At 34.6% G+C, this 17,277-nt stretch overlaps 1 protein-coding gene across 5 annotated transcripts in view; it reads left to right on the top strand.

Moving 5' to 3' along the window:
- The window catches only part of LOC117112846 (LIM domain and actin-binding protein 1-like), an 88,024-nt gene that overhangs the window by 14,279 nt on the left and 56,468 nt on the right, over positions 1–17,277 (top strand). For 3 of the 5 annotated variants that reach the window (XM_033256039.1, XM_033256037.1, XM_033256038.1), the window contains exons 2-3: positions 11,057–11,585; positions 16,051–16,116. In XM_033256039.1, the coding sequence (XP_033111930.1) occupies positions 11,075–11,585; positions 16,051–16,116 (577 nt within the window). In that variant the 5' untranslated portion in view covers positions 11,057–11,074. The remainder of the gene's footprint in view (positions 1–11,056; positions 11,586–16,050; positions 16,117–17,277) is intronic. The other 2 variants (XM_033256040.1, XM_033256041.1) reach the window with 1 other exon arrangement.

Below are 17,277 nucleotides of genomic sequence, written 5' to 3'. Positions count from 1 at the left end.
AGATGTGTATAAGAGACATGGTCTAGGAAGTGTACATTGTTTTATGGGGCAAGTTTCCAAGGGTGGATTTTCTAGGGGCGAGTTGACTGCCAAAGTGTGTTGCCAAAGTGCGAGCCAGTGTGTTATTTGATCACAAGTGCGAGACATATCACAAGTGTGTTTTTCATTGGGACCTTCGTCCCAAAAGAAAGAAGGAAACTCCGCTTTTCAGTCGTCTTAGGCACTCGTTTTTTGACAAACAATGACCTTTCAGAGGTCAAATTGTATAGCACCCTTTCCATAAGTAGTCATGTTCAAAGGTGCTTCACATTATAACTACACCAAAACAAGATAAACAATCAATTAAAAAATAAATATAAAAATAGATAGGGACATATATTACTTAAATTCCGAACAGTTAAGCTAAAAATCATTATCCTAATAATGATAAGTAATATTCAAAACACAACCCAGGTCCCTACCCAACCATGAATGATAATTTCATAACGCTTTTGTAGGCTTTTTAAATGAGTGTTCCAGGAAGTAAATTTTTTTAAAATTGTAAATTCCTTTTCCAATATATTCTAAAATCTGATAATAAAGTTTAATGATTATTCCAAGATTTCATTATAGGTGATTAGAATAAAGTAATAAACAGGTAATTGCTGGTTGTCAGCTCACCTGTGTGTCTACTGTATGTTCGATAAGCACAGTTTGATGATTGAAATTTGTGGATTTTGAACTTGGAACAAATATTAAATCAATACATAACAGTCACCTTTGCATTGTGGAAGTTGTGAATTAATACCAAGGCGTAGGAATCTGTAACCAACCAGAAACAAAGGGGAGATCTGAGTGCCTGTTAATGTCGAACAAGTGAATTCACAATGATTCGCAAATTAGCTTTCAATTAAGTAATTATTTATGAACATGTCAGTGCCATCAGTGGCTATTTTTATTAATGTACTTCATCAGGAATGAATTCTAATGGTTGGTCTGATCCTCTGAGAATTGCTATTGAATATTCTGTTAATGTATTTGTGATCACAGAACAACATTTCTAATGGTTGTTTTCAAGCTGGGCTGTAGAATTTTTTTTATCATGCATAAATACTTTAGATAAAGTTGGAATATTATTTACTTTATTATCATAGCACATTAATATATTTAAAAATATATAAATTGTGAATTCATCTTGTTATCAATATATTCAGGCATAAATTATAAGATATTTTCTCAGTGAAAATATAGCTATGTCAATATTTTATTCTTATTTACAGAAATATGGAACTTTAAAGTTTTGTGCTATAAAATTATCATAGAATTTATAATGATCTAAGTTTTAATATACTGTATGTTGCCAGATAGAAAATTAAATAAAATTTTGTTGAAAACCTTTAGGACAAGTATTTTTTTCTAAAAAAATTTACCTCAAAATACTTGTTTCTCATTTGACAAATGTACTAAAACATCTTAAATTTACAATTAAAAACATCCTACCACAGACGTAATACATGACAGAAGTCATAGATAAAACCCAGACCATCAAAAGCAGGATGCATTGGCTTACAGTAGTCACAGAGCCCAATCACGCTTATTATATCAGCCAAGGGTCGCCAATAACTATGGTCGGCTCAAAACGACCGTTCCTCTTTCAGCTAGTATTTTAAATTGGCTCAGGGTCACACCAGGTTTTTGTGTGAAATGTTACATGGTATATGGTTTATGCTCAGATATGATGATGAGTCAGCCCAGGTCTCGCATTGGGGGACCTGAGCCAACTTTAAAAAGACTTTGAGCTGGCTTAAAATTTATTGATCGCTTGCACTTAAATTAAGAATGCTCTGAGGCGATCCTGAGCAAACTATTAAGTGTGATTGGGCTCATAGTTGATAGGCCCAAACCAAGGACATTCAACAAAAGTATGCTTATCTCTGCATGCTAAGATAAGAATTTAGCACCAGTGGGTGGGTAAAATCTGTTGGGTGTGTAAAATCTGTTGGGTGTGGACTCTAGCTCACCTGTTGGAGAAAAGTTGGCACTGTCATTGGCTAAAATTATCTACATTACTGTAGGCCTACTGTTGTTGAAGTTGAAATGTCAGATTTCAATATAAAAAACTAGCCAGCGCAACAATAGTTTCTTTCCAAAAAAGGTAAATTTGCACTTTCCAACATCAGAACAGATAAGACGAAAATGACTTCAAAAATTGAATAAAAGTAGAAAAATATAATTTTCGTAGATTTTTATTATTTGTCGATTCCTAATAGATATAATTATGTTATATGTCAATTTCATCCATGTAGCTTTCGTATTTTTGGCACAACAAAATAAAAGATAAGCAGCATGCTGATATCCAATACATTTCTTATACTCTGTGAATTTTCTGCCTACCAGGGTAGGGCGCTGCCAGCATTTCAGATAGGCCAATGTAAACATTGCAAGGAGTCTTCTTCTTTCCAGAAAAGGTGACTACTAGAGTATTTATAAGGGACATGTTCATCTGGGTCATTCTGGCTCAAATCAACCACCATGTCCATGTGAGCCCCCTTGGATTTTCCTGAAAAAAAAATTCAAAAAATACCTTTATAGGTCAAAAGAAAGAGTCCAAAACTTCAGCTTCAATTTCCAAGCGGTTTTTAAGTTATGACCTTTTGAAATCTAGGTACCACACCTCTTTCTCATTCTTGTAACGTCTCCTTTAACTTCGTACGGATTTTTACAAAGCTATATCACATATAACTTAAAAACCGCTTGGAAATTGCAGCTGAAATTTTGGATTCTTTCTTTTGACATTATCAAAGTATTTTTAGAATTTTTTAAAGGAAAATCTAAGGGGGATGGGGGGAGTCACAGGGGAACTTTTAAATTTCTGGCTCATTTGGGCTTGAATGACCCAATTTGTATTTACTATATCAAACAGAATTCTAAATTCCATTGTTCATTGCACTGCTTGTACTCACATTCTAAATGTTTGGGACAATGTTATTCCACAGCAATATTATGCCACAGTAGTCTATCTTGGTTTAAACTTTACCCTACATGTTAGTCATCAATTTCATGACTCATTTGATCAAATTCATTTCAGTATAGTCACATTCATGACATACTGAGTTAGTGAATAAATTAAGGAAGACACTGAGTCTTCTTAATTTTAGAAAAAAAAAACATTGACTTACGTTTTGTGGTAGTTTGCTTCTAAGCATGTTGTCCAGTCCAGGTAGGTTCTTACTCACAATCAAGCAAATTTTTTCTGCCTATACACCATTTTCGCCAAATTTGAAATGAAAAGTTTCGACAACCTGGCAACTACCAATGCGGTCTAGGAATTTTGCTCTACGCAGTTACCAGTGTTTGTCTGTGCTCTGTGACTGGTGTGATACCTTCTTGTTGTAGACTAATTTTAAAAACAAAATGCCAAAATGAAAAAAAACCCACAGAAAATAGGGCGCATAAAACCTGCAGTGTTTTTGGTTGTCGAAGTACTCAACAGAAGATATGTGAAAAACGAAATATTTTCTCAGGATAGGCTGCTGGATGTTCCTCAGTGACTTTGGTGGCACTGTTTAAAAATAGACCCTGTAAAATGGTGTATACCTACGTGTAATATCACCTCTGCAAAAACTGTAGTTTTAGCCATTGTCACTAAGTACACCCCCAACCATTAGGGTCCTTATGAGGCTCCTGTTGTAGGCTTTTGGGCTAGGGTGAAAAATAGACTAATAAAAATCATCATTCATTTTGGATAACTACTCAATATCATTTTAACTAGACATCTAAATGCTTAAAATACTGTGAAAGCTTATAAGTTTTCAAGACCCACAAGATGGGACATTTTGTTGTTTTTCAGCTGGCTAAACAAAACTCAAGTGAAACAGAAAGTTCATTAAAACTATTATATAAAATTATTCGCATTGTGTTTTAGCATTTTCTTGTGTAATAATTTAAACCTACCGGTAATTTGTTGAATTTAGTTTCAGATAATAAACGGGATAACTCATTTTTCTCACATTTTATAAACATTTCATTAAATTAGGCAATAGGGAAATATGATGGAATAATAAGAGGACTAATAATACACATTTAAAATGATTTTATTACAAATAATTAACATATAATTAATTTTAAAGAAACAGAATTTTGTGCATGTCTTTTAATGAGTGACGGTGCCCCGGAAGGTTTTTTTTTTTTTCAATATCCTGACCAGGGGCTTAGCCTGAAAAAACGAAATAGGCTGTTCAAAATGGAAGCCAGTGGGCGTGGCCCTGAGCCAATGGGTGGGCCACGCCCCCTCCCAAATGTAAGGAAAAAATTTAAAAATTATGATCTTTAGAGGGCATTTAAAGGTGTTTAAATGTTAGAATTTTGTCTTCAAACGAATAGTGTTGAATTAGTTATCACAAAGATATTTCAGTTATAGGCATAGATTGGGCACAGCTACAGTTACTCATATAATATTTCTAGGCAATGCAGATCTTTTGGGAAGCGTTCTTTTTCCTGTGCTGCACCATATTTATGGAACAAAGGGCCCATTGAAATACGGAACTCTCCAAATGTGAATGTGTTCAAGAGCAATCTAAAGGCTTTCCTTTTTCCAAGAGCATTCTGAACAAGTGTGACAGTGCCACTGAACATTTCTGGATATTGGTGCTATATAAATATTTTGATTGATTGATTGATTGATCTTCATCTCTCGCCTTTGTCTAGTGTAAATTCTAATCTAGGTCCTCGAGTGATAGGCCTAGACCTACTGTATTTTGTTGACTAATAAAATTTAACTTGTGACGTTAACAACAAATCTTCTTTAGGCCTACGGTATTTCATAACCAGAGAGTGACAAACACCAACAATACCATGTCGGGGAACTGAATCTCAAGTAGGGCCTATTGTATTTGCAGAGCCATGTGCATGCTTTGTGGGTAACTCAGAACTGTCCATTTTCCAGCGGGGTATAAATGTTTTTAACACTACGCATATTGTAAGTGAACTTTCCACCGGGCAGGCAATGGTTAAGCCTTACATTTTTGGGAATCCCCACCGAATATTGGTATGAAAACAACGTACATTCAATCAATAAAGGTTGTTTTTATCAAATGTAAATATGATTTAGCTTTAGTTTAATATAACATACGATAGATTTGAAGAATATAATGAATTTGAAAGGTACAGTAGACTAGCTGATTTAGGCCAAACCATCCAAGCCGTCACGGTAAAAGTGGCAGTCCTAAATAATTGTTGGCCGTCCAAAAGATGGCTGGACGGCTAGCTGGATTAGCCTATGATCCTGACCCCAACAAAGTCTCTGTGCCCTTTCCCATTTCCCTTCGGAAAAAATTCATATATTCCAGAGCTAGCACTGGAATCATTAATTTGCACTGCTACACTTTTTCTTTTAATAATGTACCTGTATTTTAATATTTATTTATTCTTTCTTTTGACTGTATACATTTTCAGAAAAAGTACTGGTCCCCCAAATGGTCCAGTTATTTTCTTAACAAGGTCTAGAATATTAGAATCCTAATTAAAATTAACACAATCATAGTATAAACATTTTTAGATAAAAAATAAACACGAAAGAACATGAAAATAACAAAAACAAAAACAAAGGCTATATGAAAAAAAAAAGAGATAAAATTCAAAATTTAGGAAATGACATTTTTGAAAACATTCAAGCTCATATTGGCTGCATTTTTCCTTTATCATTTGGAAGCAAGTTCCATTCTTTGGCAGGTCTATACTGAAATGAGGTCTACAGGTATACTGAATAATTTACCATGAATATTTCAATTTGGAATGAAATGAATATGCACAACACACCCTTTTATCTTGTGTTCAGTAGAGCTCCATTAGCCAGGCCCATCCTGGAAATCTGGAGAACTATTGTTTCCGTCAGACTAGTCTATTAAACCTCTACCATAGTACTTTGTGATTGTTCATGACTTAGCATATTCCTAGTTGGTCTCTGTAAATTGTACGTTTCAGGAAATCATCTTAACCAGGAAATCCATTAATGGCAAACTGAATAAAACTATGCCCTTTGGAGTTGGTAACCTGTATAAACCCTTTTAGTAGGGGATTAAAAAATATTGTATCGTCTATAGTCCATCAGATTAATAATCAACTCATCGCAGTAGAAAGAATAAGATTACTTTTATTATTTTTGTGTCTACTGCCCGCTTACAGGTAAAGTAGACACTTTCCTATGTATTGTAAAAGTAAATCGGGTTAGAGCACCGTTCTGCAACCTATGGGTTGCGACCCATTGTCTGGTTCGCGGAAAAATTTTAATGGGTCGCATAACATCTTCAGATCGTGAAAACTTTACTTTAATAAAAGTAAATAAAAGTGCAATTAAAGTGTGGCATGTGGGTCACTTTACCTTTGTAATGTGTGCGTTATCAAAGTTTCATATTAAAAAATATATTATATTAAATTTTGTACTTCAGCTATGATAACCTGAAAGTGTTAGTTTTGTTCATTTCGATGTGCTTGGCTTTCAACTGAAAATGTTTCAATTTAATGTGTCTTTGTCTTCGCATATACAGTGTATCTGGTTGCAAATGATTTTATGTATAATGAAAGTGTTTGTAAATCATTAATTGTTGAAAACCTTTAATGTATAAATACAAATTTGATAACTTACATGGTTTTGTTAAATGAGCAATTCAAAGTTAGGCCTATATTTTAATTTGTAGCCGGGGTATTAACTTGATTTTGTGAGTGATAGTATCTTATGCCAAAAGAATCATGTGGAAAGTTGGCAACTATGGCCTAATCTTGATCAAATGCTCAACATTAATGAAAATATCACAATGTACAAAATAATGAATGACTTAGCTCCTAATTATTTAAAAAATAGATTTATTCAAAGAGAAAGTAAATACAACACTAGGTCAAATGACAACCTTAACGTACCCAAGCCAAGAACGGAATATAAAAAAAGAAGTCTATGTTACCGGGGGGCTCTTTTGTGGAATAATTTAGACAGCAATATAAAAAATTCAAGCACACTAGAACTTTTAAAAAGAAACATAGTAATGTAATAACCATTATTATGTATTATATATATTTGTTTTTTCTTTGTACTAACACTTAATTATTTTAATCTAACACAATTATTTTGTTTAATGTCCATACGGCCTCGTGGAAGAACACCCACTTGGGTGAACGAGTTTTTTGACCGTTATAAAATAAAGTTGTTATTATTATTATTATGTCAGTCTGTTTTCTGGTTCATTTGAAAGGTCTCCTATGTCAACATTTTCGAAGTAAATATGTACCTGTAGCCAGGCCTAGACTCTGCTACGCTACGTACAGTGCTAATTACTCATGGCTCGCCAATCGCTAGGTCCAACCAGACATATACCCCAATTGAAGCACTACTTAGAGATTTAGGGTGGCAACCTATCCATACCATTCCACTATATACAGTAAATTATTTTTCAAGGCTACAAAATATGGAAATCCACAGGTGGCCAAAACTTTTATTCAATGCTTTTATGTATTTAAAATGTACTGAAGAAAGCATGAGATATAAATTTTTAGATACGGTGAGAAAGTCATTGAATAATTGTGAGATGAATTCTTTACCCACACCACTGGTAACCCTACGTAACATCGAGTTGAGTAATTTCAACTGGTTTAGTAATGCAGTCAACAAAGCATCCCTTATTTATTATCTTAGAATTAAGGAATACCCCAAAATGGAGGATTATTTAAAAAATTAAACTGATTTCTACAGAAGCAGTTTAAAGTTTAAAGCAAGATCCAGTACCTTCCAACTTAATGCCATATATGTAAATATGATTCTACTGTTGATAAATACTGCCCTCTTTGCCCTGAAAATGAAGAGGATATCATAAATTTTATGTTAACATGTAGAACACTTAACAAAATAAGATCTGCTGAATATTTCGCTGCGGAAAAGAAAATCCCATCAAATTCGGATTATTATTTATGGCATTTATTCATGAGTGGAGATTAACAGTAAATGAAGGACAAACAGCACTTTTTAAACTAACAAATTCATTTAATCACAAGCTTTCGACCATGCAGTGTATGTCCCCAGCTCAGTCCCGGCCAGTGCCCCGCTATGGCCCGGGTCTGGGGAGCCGGGACTACAATTGACAAGTGCATAAGTAGAGCAGCCATGAGAGCAGCTTAGCTCAGTTGGCTAATCTGGTGGTAGCCACTGTGTGTGCGCTGAACCGTGGCGATCTCTAGGTCCCCAGTTCAATTCCCATCACTGCCTCTCCTTGTGTTTCAGCTGGAGGGCTGAAATAGAAGTTACAATAGTGCACCATCTTTCGGATGAAACATTTAAGCTGTTGGTCCCGTGTGCATTTATGGCCCATGTGCATGTTAAAGAATGTAGTACACTCTTTGGAAAAGAGTAGGGTATTGTCTCCCAGTGTACTGCCCAATCACCACCAGAAGGACCCCACTGGAAATAAGTCTTCTAGACTTCTGTGGGCTATCCTTAGTGTTTACACCGAATAAATCCAATCCAATTCAATCCAATAATTAAAAATCAAAACAATCTTTCACCGCTACTTTGTGTTCGACTTAGCCGAGGTTGATATGGCTTGTGGGCCTAAGTAATCAACGCATAACATGCCAATATCATTTTTGTATGACAATGACAATATTGTATATGCCTTGGGTCGCCACAGAATTTGCATTCTGCAAGTAAGTTGCCACCTAAAAAAGGTTGAGAAGCAGGCCTGTATGCCTAGCCTCTAGGCTAGTTCTACCTAACCTAGGCTCTAGTCTAGAATCCAGTGCTTACTACTATACTACAGTACTACCAGCCCTAGCCGATGACCACGTATGTAGAGAATTGTAATGATGATAGTTGTTTTCTTTCGGATTGTCGATATATTTTATGAAGTCGTTGTTTGATAAAATATTGTAACAGTATTAACATGTATTGGATTTATACCTTCAAACAAACTTGGTAAGTATCTATGAAGAAATCCATTTCATGTCCATTTTAAGGACCAAAGCTGCTATGACCAGGAAAACTTGGTTTCAAAATCAAACTCCAATGTTTTTCATTCTTATAATTTAACTGGAGTGAGATCTGTATTTACTGCAATGGAGGATGTGTGTAGTAATTTAACTGTACATATCATGTTTGCTGCCCTCTATTGGTTTTTATTTGCTTAAATCCCTTTTGAGAGATTTTGTAGACTTAAGGTACCTAAACAAATTTTTAATTTACTGTGAGATGGTTTTTCAATTATAGCTGAAATTGAAAAACCATATCTCACAGTAAATTAAAAATTTGTTTAGGTACATTTACAATGCTCAGATTTCCACTGTATTTATATTGTCACCTCAAATTTAGATAGATTTATATTCCAGCTATTAGTATACAGATGTTCGTATTAAGATAATCTGCTTTTAGATAAAAATACATTCATGATAAAATACATATTTATGATGCAATACGTATTTTCACGCTCACAGCACATACGGAAGCTAAAAATTATTTTTTTTCTACATAGAGTATTTTGGGTTCCTGACATTGTATTCACAAATTTCCATTCTTTTTCAGTCATTTTAGCGCCAATAACAATCCTGTACGCGTGCATCAAACATATGAATCTGTACGCTTGTTTGTGTCAAAATACAGTGAATATATGCCTGTCTTTAATCAGTTATAGCTCTTTAGTATGAACGGTGACCTCCACATCTTAATTCATATTCTGAGAGTTGTAGGTGGTTTTATGAATCATTATGGCTGATCAGACATTAATAATTTATTAGGAACTACACTTTTCAATCAGTGGCACACTTCTCAATCGCAGGTGCGTCCAAAACAATATGTACAGTAAAGTTCACAAAAAAGACTTACGCTAAGAAAAAGACAATTCAAATTTTCAAAGGGACATTAAAGAAAAGTAAAAAAGAAACTGTTCAGCCATATAAAATGAAAAGCAATCTTAAACTAAAAAAAACTTAAGGCAAAATAATGTTGTGACATCACCATATTGCCATCTAAATTTTTATCTATATATTTTTATATCTATGAATGACCTCATAATTTTTATACTGATTTGAGCATATCTCGCTTATCCTGGCTTGATTGTCCCCCAGATTTCAGTATGTTATAGCTGAGACAATTCTTTTTTTAAAAATATTCATTTTCATCATGGTCAAGTGTGACATCATTTATTTACACATTATTTTGTGAAATTCTATGATTGATCATAAATTCCTCATCAACAGACATATTTCAATGAAATTTGACGCTACAGTAAGTATACTTCATATCAAGGGTCAAATTCGTGTGCCATTGCCGTCTGTGCGTGCCATGACGTGCACGTATGCATATGCTCAAAATCATTTTTTGACTAATTCAGAGCACGTTTCTGGCCATTTTGAGAATTTTTGCACCGTGTGCGCATTTTTACGCACTTAGCACATACGGAAGCTAGAAAAATTTATGTTTTTTCACATATTTTTGGTTCCAGACACTGATTCACAAAGTCGAATGGCTGAGCAGTAAGACGGGAGGCGCCGCTGGCTTCAGCCTTAATATCGGCGCTGGTTCCAGGTGCTCCTCGCCAATGGTTCAGTTGGTAGAACCAAGTCTTCTCGGATAAGGGCTTAAAATGGAGGTCCAGTGTATACATCTGGCTTGTGTGCACTTTAAGAACCCATTGCATCTTTCGAAAGAGCAGGGGGTAGCCCGATGTTATGGTTCATTTCAGCCCCTGTTGTAGAATGATGTGAACATGTAGCTACCATGAAGTGCCTGCTAGGTAGTCACAGACCACGCATTTCAGCACAATGATGCTGGGTTTCTGGGTTATTCCCCTACCTTCTTACTTTTACCTTTACTTTTTTCAGTTTTTTAAGGCCAATAACAATTCCATACGCGCGTTTATGTCGACAAATTTTTATTTCTTTTTAAATAACCAGTTTGATTCTGTTACCAACAACCTCCTTCATTATCATTAATTTTCAATTAACCAAGATAATGATCATAATAAGATCACTATCCGATGCTGCGGATCACCTAATTCGTCAGTAATGTCTTTAAGTCTAATTTTCCATTTCTTTTTTCTAGTTCATCAAAAAACACATAATGTCAGACTCAGAGGTTGCACGTGAGTCCCATGACAGTGAGACATTTGAGATCATTGGTGATGAACGAGATGTTGTTCCAGATAAATCTGTTGTAGAAGAGGAAGAAGTCATGAAAGAGAATGGAGATGTTGATATACTTCATGAAGATGGTGATGTTTATAATGGTGAAAGTGATCTCACTAAGCAAAATGGCATTGGTCAGCATGGACCTGTGGATGAGGAAGAACCTGTGGATGAGCCTGAAGATGACCAACTAAATGATGAAGCAGAAGTCAGAGAAGTACAGGAGATCCTGGAACCTGAGCTAAAAAAGATTGGGAATGAATCAGAGGAGGTTGTAGAGCAGGTTGTAAATGAAATGCCTGAGGTAACAGCATCAGAGGAGGATGAGGAGAAAGAGGATGAGGGAGGAAAGACGGAAGAATCAGTAGAAGATATTCCTCAAGTTGAAATTGAAGTAACAAAACCTCCAGTACAAGAACCAGAAAGACAAGATGAAAAAGAAACAGGTATGTTTTATTGTTATCTAATTGTCTTTAAAAATTTACCATTTAAAATTTATTTTTATAATGGAATTTTCTTAATGTTACTTGTTTTGATTTGATTGTTTTGTACTTTTGTTTCACAGTGATCTTGCCAGCTATACTTAAGTGTGGCAGGACCACTAGCTTAGGCAAAAATAACGAAGACAGCACTACGCTTAAAATATAAGCGCCACACTAAAAAACAAAATGTACAGTAGGTAATATCCAAAAACGTTAGCAAGATAACTACCAAAGTGTGGCACTGCAGGCAGTTCCACAACTTCAATTGCATACTGTACTTCAATTGCATACTGTAAGGCACTTAACCAAACTGCAGGAAACAAGTCTCTTTGTATGCTGCCAGGGAGGTCCCTGGTCTATGCTAAAAATAGTCGGCTGGGTGGGATGTCGTTCAGTGCTGTATTGGTGAGACAATCGTAATGTATTCAGTGATTTTACAAATCGATGAACAAATATAACCTTAAAAATCTGATTTTGTAGTAAATTTTGATGTAGCCGTAGTCCATCACTTTCAATGAGCAACATTGCCCTTCTTGGCTAACTTGCAGGATAGCAATCATTTTTATCGTTAAAAGGGATCACATGTTCAGACCCATGCCTCCGTGATCAAAGTAGATCAAATTTTGTGTTAAAAAGCTAAATAATATTTACATTTGATAAAACAATGCTTATTAATAGAATTTATGTGAATTTTATGCGAAACACATTTTTTTATGCCAAATTTCGACTTGGAAATTCCATCAAATCATGTAAGACTAAACCATTGCCCACCCAGTGAAATTATATTGACAACTCGCGATATTACTCGTAAGGTAAAAAAAAGTTATACCCCATTTCTAAACCCCTCAGTACTTGTTATGGTACACATGTGGTTCATTGCTCTTCAAGGAGCGCTCAAGATTTCCTTATCTCTGCAAACCCAACACCAAGATCGCTGCAGCTTTTGTTGTAAAACACCGCAGTTCGATCAGTCATAATTGTGAGTAGCCAGCTGTGCGTGAGCATAAAAAAAAGTAGGGCTGACTGCCTGATTTTATTTTATATGTACAGTAGGCCAGACATTTATTTGATCATTCAATATATTATACATTAATCCCTTAATTTATATTTTTCATGAGGTAACAAATAACATGAAATACTTGTGTAATTAATTAATGTTCGAACATATCTCATGGGATTTAAAATATTATCAAAGTAAAGAGGTAGGTTTAATGAAGTTGTCATTATCTAATAAGTTTATTATTGCAAAAGCTTTTACACTTGTATAATATTTTTGTTTTTATTCAAAACATTCTTAGCAATGCTCAGGACTGGAAAAAGTGTGCGACAGCGGTCAGAGGCATTGAGCATTACCCGAAGGCATTTTTAGGGGAAAAAAAATGTTTAATGCATGATTAAATTTAACATGAATTAATTACAGTATTACTGTACTGAATGTCTGAGACAATCCCTAGGTTCAACATGCAGCAGTTACTGCTGTACATTGTTTAATTATTAAGAAGATCCCCAAATCTTCACACCACACAAGCTTACCTGTCAACAAAAATCGAGCGGACTAGTCGCTGGAGTCGACCATTTTTGCTATTCAATCTATTATTAACAGTTCTATACAGTACCTTAAACTATATTTTTCCTCATTATAATATTTTACTATATCACACACCACTCAAGAACACAAGGGAATTAAACGCATTAAAGAACAGCAAAAAACACACTGCAGTAAAGAATTATCAGAAACGTAAGCAGAGCAGCTGATGCGGGAGATGTTGAATTGACTTCTCAGCAGAACAGCAATATCATCATCAATATTTTAAAAAATCTGTTGTTCAGTTACTAATTTTATATAATATTTGTGATCTTCAAAGTTATTACTGTAGGCTAGCTGGCCTTGATTGGGTGAGAGACTTATTGAGACTTTCAACAGCTGCATTGGGTTTATTCCTGAGGGCTCTTGCTGATTATTATGAAAAGCTAAAGTTATAACCAGCATTGATGTTACATCGCCTGTTTTTTCCGGATGTACTCTTTCCCTAATTTTGAGGGCTGGTGTTCTGGGTGCAGTAAGCATTCCACCAGAGGAACTCGGGTTCAAATACTGCCCACAATTTTTGCTGCAATGGTGATCATCAATTCGTTCGAGTTTCTCTTCGTGACGAAGCCACAATTATTGTCAATATTGAAGGGATTTATATACAGATTGTTTTTAAATTATGCAAATTAAATCAGCAGTTTTGATATCAAGTGTGTACTCTGGAGCGTAGGGGGTTTAATTTGAAAAGTGTCTAGGCCTAGCCTGTTGCTAGCAAAGTTTAGACCTACTTGACCACAGCTGCGGTAGGTGGTAGGTGCCAGGTAAGGCCTACCTCCGGAATCGAATTCGGTGCTGTTTACACTGGCGATACTAGAATGCACCGGGGTTGTCCAACCCGAGTTGTATTTTTTGATGTTTACACCAACCACAACTCGGGAGTTTCTATCCCGGGTATTGCAAAATCCTGGGTTGTGTCCAGAGTTTTGCTTGCAGTGTAAAAGGGGTATATGTCTGTAAGTTCCTCCCTGACCCCCCTCTATTTAAAATTCCTGGATCCGCCACTGGACTATATTCTGTAATGTAAAGATAACATTTGATCCTAGGGGCATTTTGATCATGATAATTTTCGTGGTTGGAGGCACAAAAAATATTTCTTCCCGGCCTGGCCATGCTTTGGGTTTTGGTTTTGGAGTTGTATAATGATGAGCTAAAGTGGTTATATTTAGTTTGCCCTTAATTTCTCATAACATGTCACAGCAGTAAATCAATAGAAAATAAATAATTCATAATGTAGTACGAACATTAGTTTTCATCAAACAGATGGTAGATTCAATACATGCAGCACTTCTTACTGATGAAAATATTCCATCGAACATATTTCACTGGAATATTTGGCGCTTTTAAATTGAGGACCATGCAAAGGGGGTGTTTTTTTTTGCAGCTACTGTTGTTTGTGATACACTATTGGAAAGGTTGTGAACAACAGTCCACAGATTTTCACGTCGGCAGTCAGCAATTGCTAACCATGAACATGATAAACTATAGCTATTTATAAACTAGAAATGGATAGAAAATAAAAGTTCTCACTGATCCTTAATAAGTTATTACCATCCAGCCAGTTTAAGGGCCTACACAAAAAGTACAGGAAAGTTATTTATGCTGTCTGTTAATTGACAGGGCAAATATTTTCTCCTTCAATTTTTTAATTGGAAGTTAACTTAACCATACAAATTAAGCAATACAAATATTGCATTGCATTTTTCAATTTTTTTTAGCGCATGATGGAAGAGTAAGTATTCTATAGTACATTTTCGCTGCCACTACTATTTTATCCTGCAAGGCCATAAGCTTTTGATATATAGGCTTATTAAATCAATTTTTTTTTTTGGCTGACTGATAAATATTTGATTAGCTGATCAGTCGCTACAACTAATTGCACCAAATCACATTCCGTCATAATCTACTGTCATGTGTGTAAGTACACCAATAGTAATCAATGTTGTGATACGCCTATTTTTTCCCAATCGCGCTGAATTACAACAAATTCCACAGATAGTAATTGGCTGCGTTCAGTCAACATTAGAAAATGTCAGTAGAGTTACTTACAATGGTGGTCATTTTTAAGAATGTTCCTAATATTGTGATTGATATCCAATAGGAGTATTCAATTTTGGATTACAAAAAATTGCATCGCAACCACAGTTGCAATAAATTTCTAGTCTGAATGGAATTACAGTACTTTGATAAGATAAGCTTTATTTAAGATCTTATTAAAATTAGATATTCTGGTAACTGTGCTTTAATCTCTCTTTTTAAGTGTGACATTTTGAATTTTTTTTCATTGCCACCATTTTGCAAGAAAAACAAGCAATACAGCACATTATTTGGAACCACGGCAGATATAGTCTGCTATTGTCCTTGTGTATAGTTGAGTTGGCTATATCTCATCATGATTTAACAGTATTACAGAAAAAAAAAAGTTTTACTAAATAGATTGCCTTAATCTATTTTGATTCAAATTTTTGATACAATACATGTAATGTCTGGTTTTAAATATATATTACAACTTTAAATTAATATCATTCAATAAATTGATCTATTAAAACTTCATCCATAATTCAAACTGCACTTTGAAGTGCTGAAGAAGAGTGGTATATAGTGTCTTATTTTTGAGAAAATGTTTGTAACAATTTAAACTTCCATATAAATTGAAGTAACAATTTAATATACAGTACTATATAAATTCAAATTATATGTATAGATGATGCTGTTTGATTGCTGCTTATCATTGTGCCCTATTGTCAGATTTTTGCTTTTGATTTTTTCAATTTTCTTCTTAGTATATTTTTTTGTAAGATGATTTAACTTCCTGTTGGTTTTTATTTGCTGGTTTACCAGAACTTAGGAGAAAGTTTGACAAATCGATTGTTGTCAAACCACGGATACCATCCAATCCCAGAACAGGTAAATTTTGGATGTTTCCTGTTGCTAATCATGCATCCTACTCTTCCATTCTCCTTAAATCAATATCTACTTTTTCTTTAATGAAACCATTTGCAAAATTATTGCTTTAAAAATCATTCTACTGTATTTTCTGAATATTATATTTGTGTTTGATGTTGGTTGATAGTTCTCAAGTTCAAATTAAATTAAACTGCCATGACGATTTCAAAGTAATGAATGTTTTTGATTTTGATATATTTAGTTTGCATATTTATACAAGCAGATTGTCAATTCACATGACTTGTCTTTTCATACACACTATTCACACTCATTTCAGGCGTCTTTTTATATATTTATTATTTAACATTGCTGACACCCCCCCCCCAACTTCCCCTGGATGTTCGAACTGATCCTTCTGTCAGATCCTTAAAGTCCTGTCTCTTTCATCAATATTCTTATTTGTTTTCTTCTTTTTCCTTCTTTTTGTGTTTGACTGTGAATTGCTTTTTTTATTTCTCTGCTTTTTCTCTAATTTCTGGAAAGCCCATAGAGGCTCTAATACCAACAGATATTGAAATTGAAACTAAGGGAAATGGGTAGAACTAAAATGCATAGGTGTTTTTTTTTTCATTTTTGTTAAAAATCACCTCATTGCGGTGGGCGGAATTCATTAAAATGAAAACCAAACACCATAAAAATAAAGATAAACGACTCCCTCAAATATTGCCTGCTCAAAAAACCATTCTCAATAAATGCCCTAGGGCGATTATTCGAATAAATATGGTAGCTCTGCTGTTCCAGGCTTGTGTAACGTTGGGGTGCTGTTCGGTGTCCAGCAATCCATTCATAGACTTACTATTAAAGTTGTCTTAGCCATTACTATAAATAATGAACAACTGTTACTTTTATAACTGTACAAATTATTATTATTGTTATTACTATTATTTTTATTGTTTTACTTTGAATCTGTTCATGGTGACGCCTCTTCTCCCCCCCCCCCCAATGGAAACTTTGGGGTTTTGTAATTATTATATTTTAAAAATCTGACATAACAAAATTGGTTTACTTTCTAATTGTCTCTTTACCATCTGCGCAGAAGATAATGTATCACATTTAATTTATGATGTCATCTTACATTTGAATGTGTTGGTGATATAGGCATCATTCATGTTAAAATATTTT

The sequence above is a fragment of the Anneissia japonica genome, unplaced genomic scaffold (assembly GCF_011630105.1).
Source record: "Anneissia japonica isolate Jap-2015-1 unplaced genomic scaffold, ASM1163010v1 scaffold172582_len1462937_cov174, whole genome shotgun sequence".
Lineage (NCBI taxonomy): Eukaryota > Metazoa > Echinodermata > Crinoidea > Comatulida > Comatulidae > Anneissia > Anneissia japonica.
Note: the sequence above shows the minus strand (reverse complement) of the source record. Positions and strands in the feature narration are given on the sequence as shown.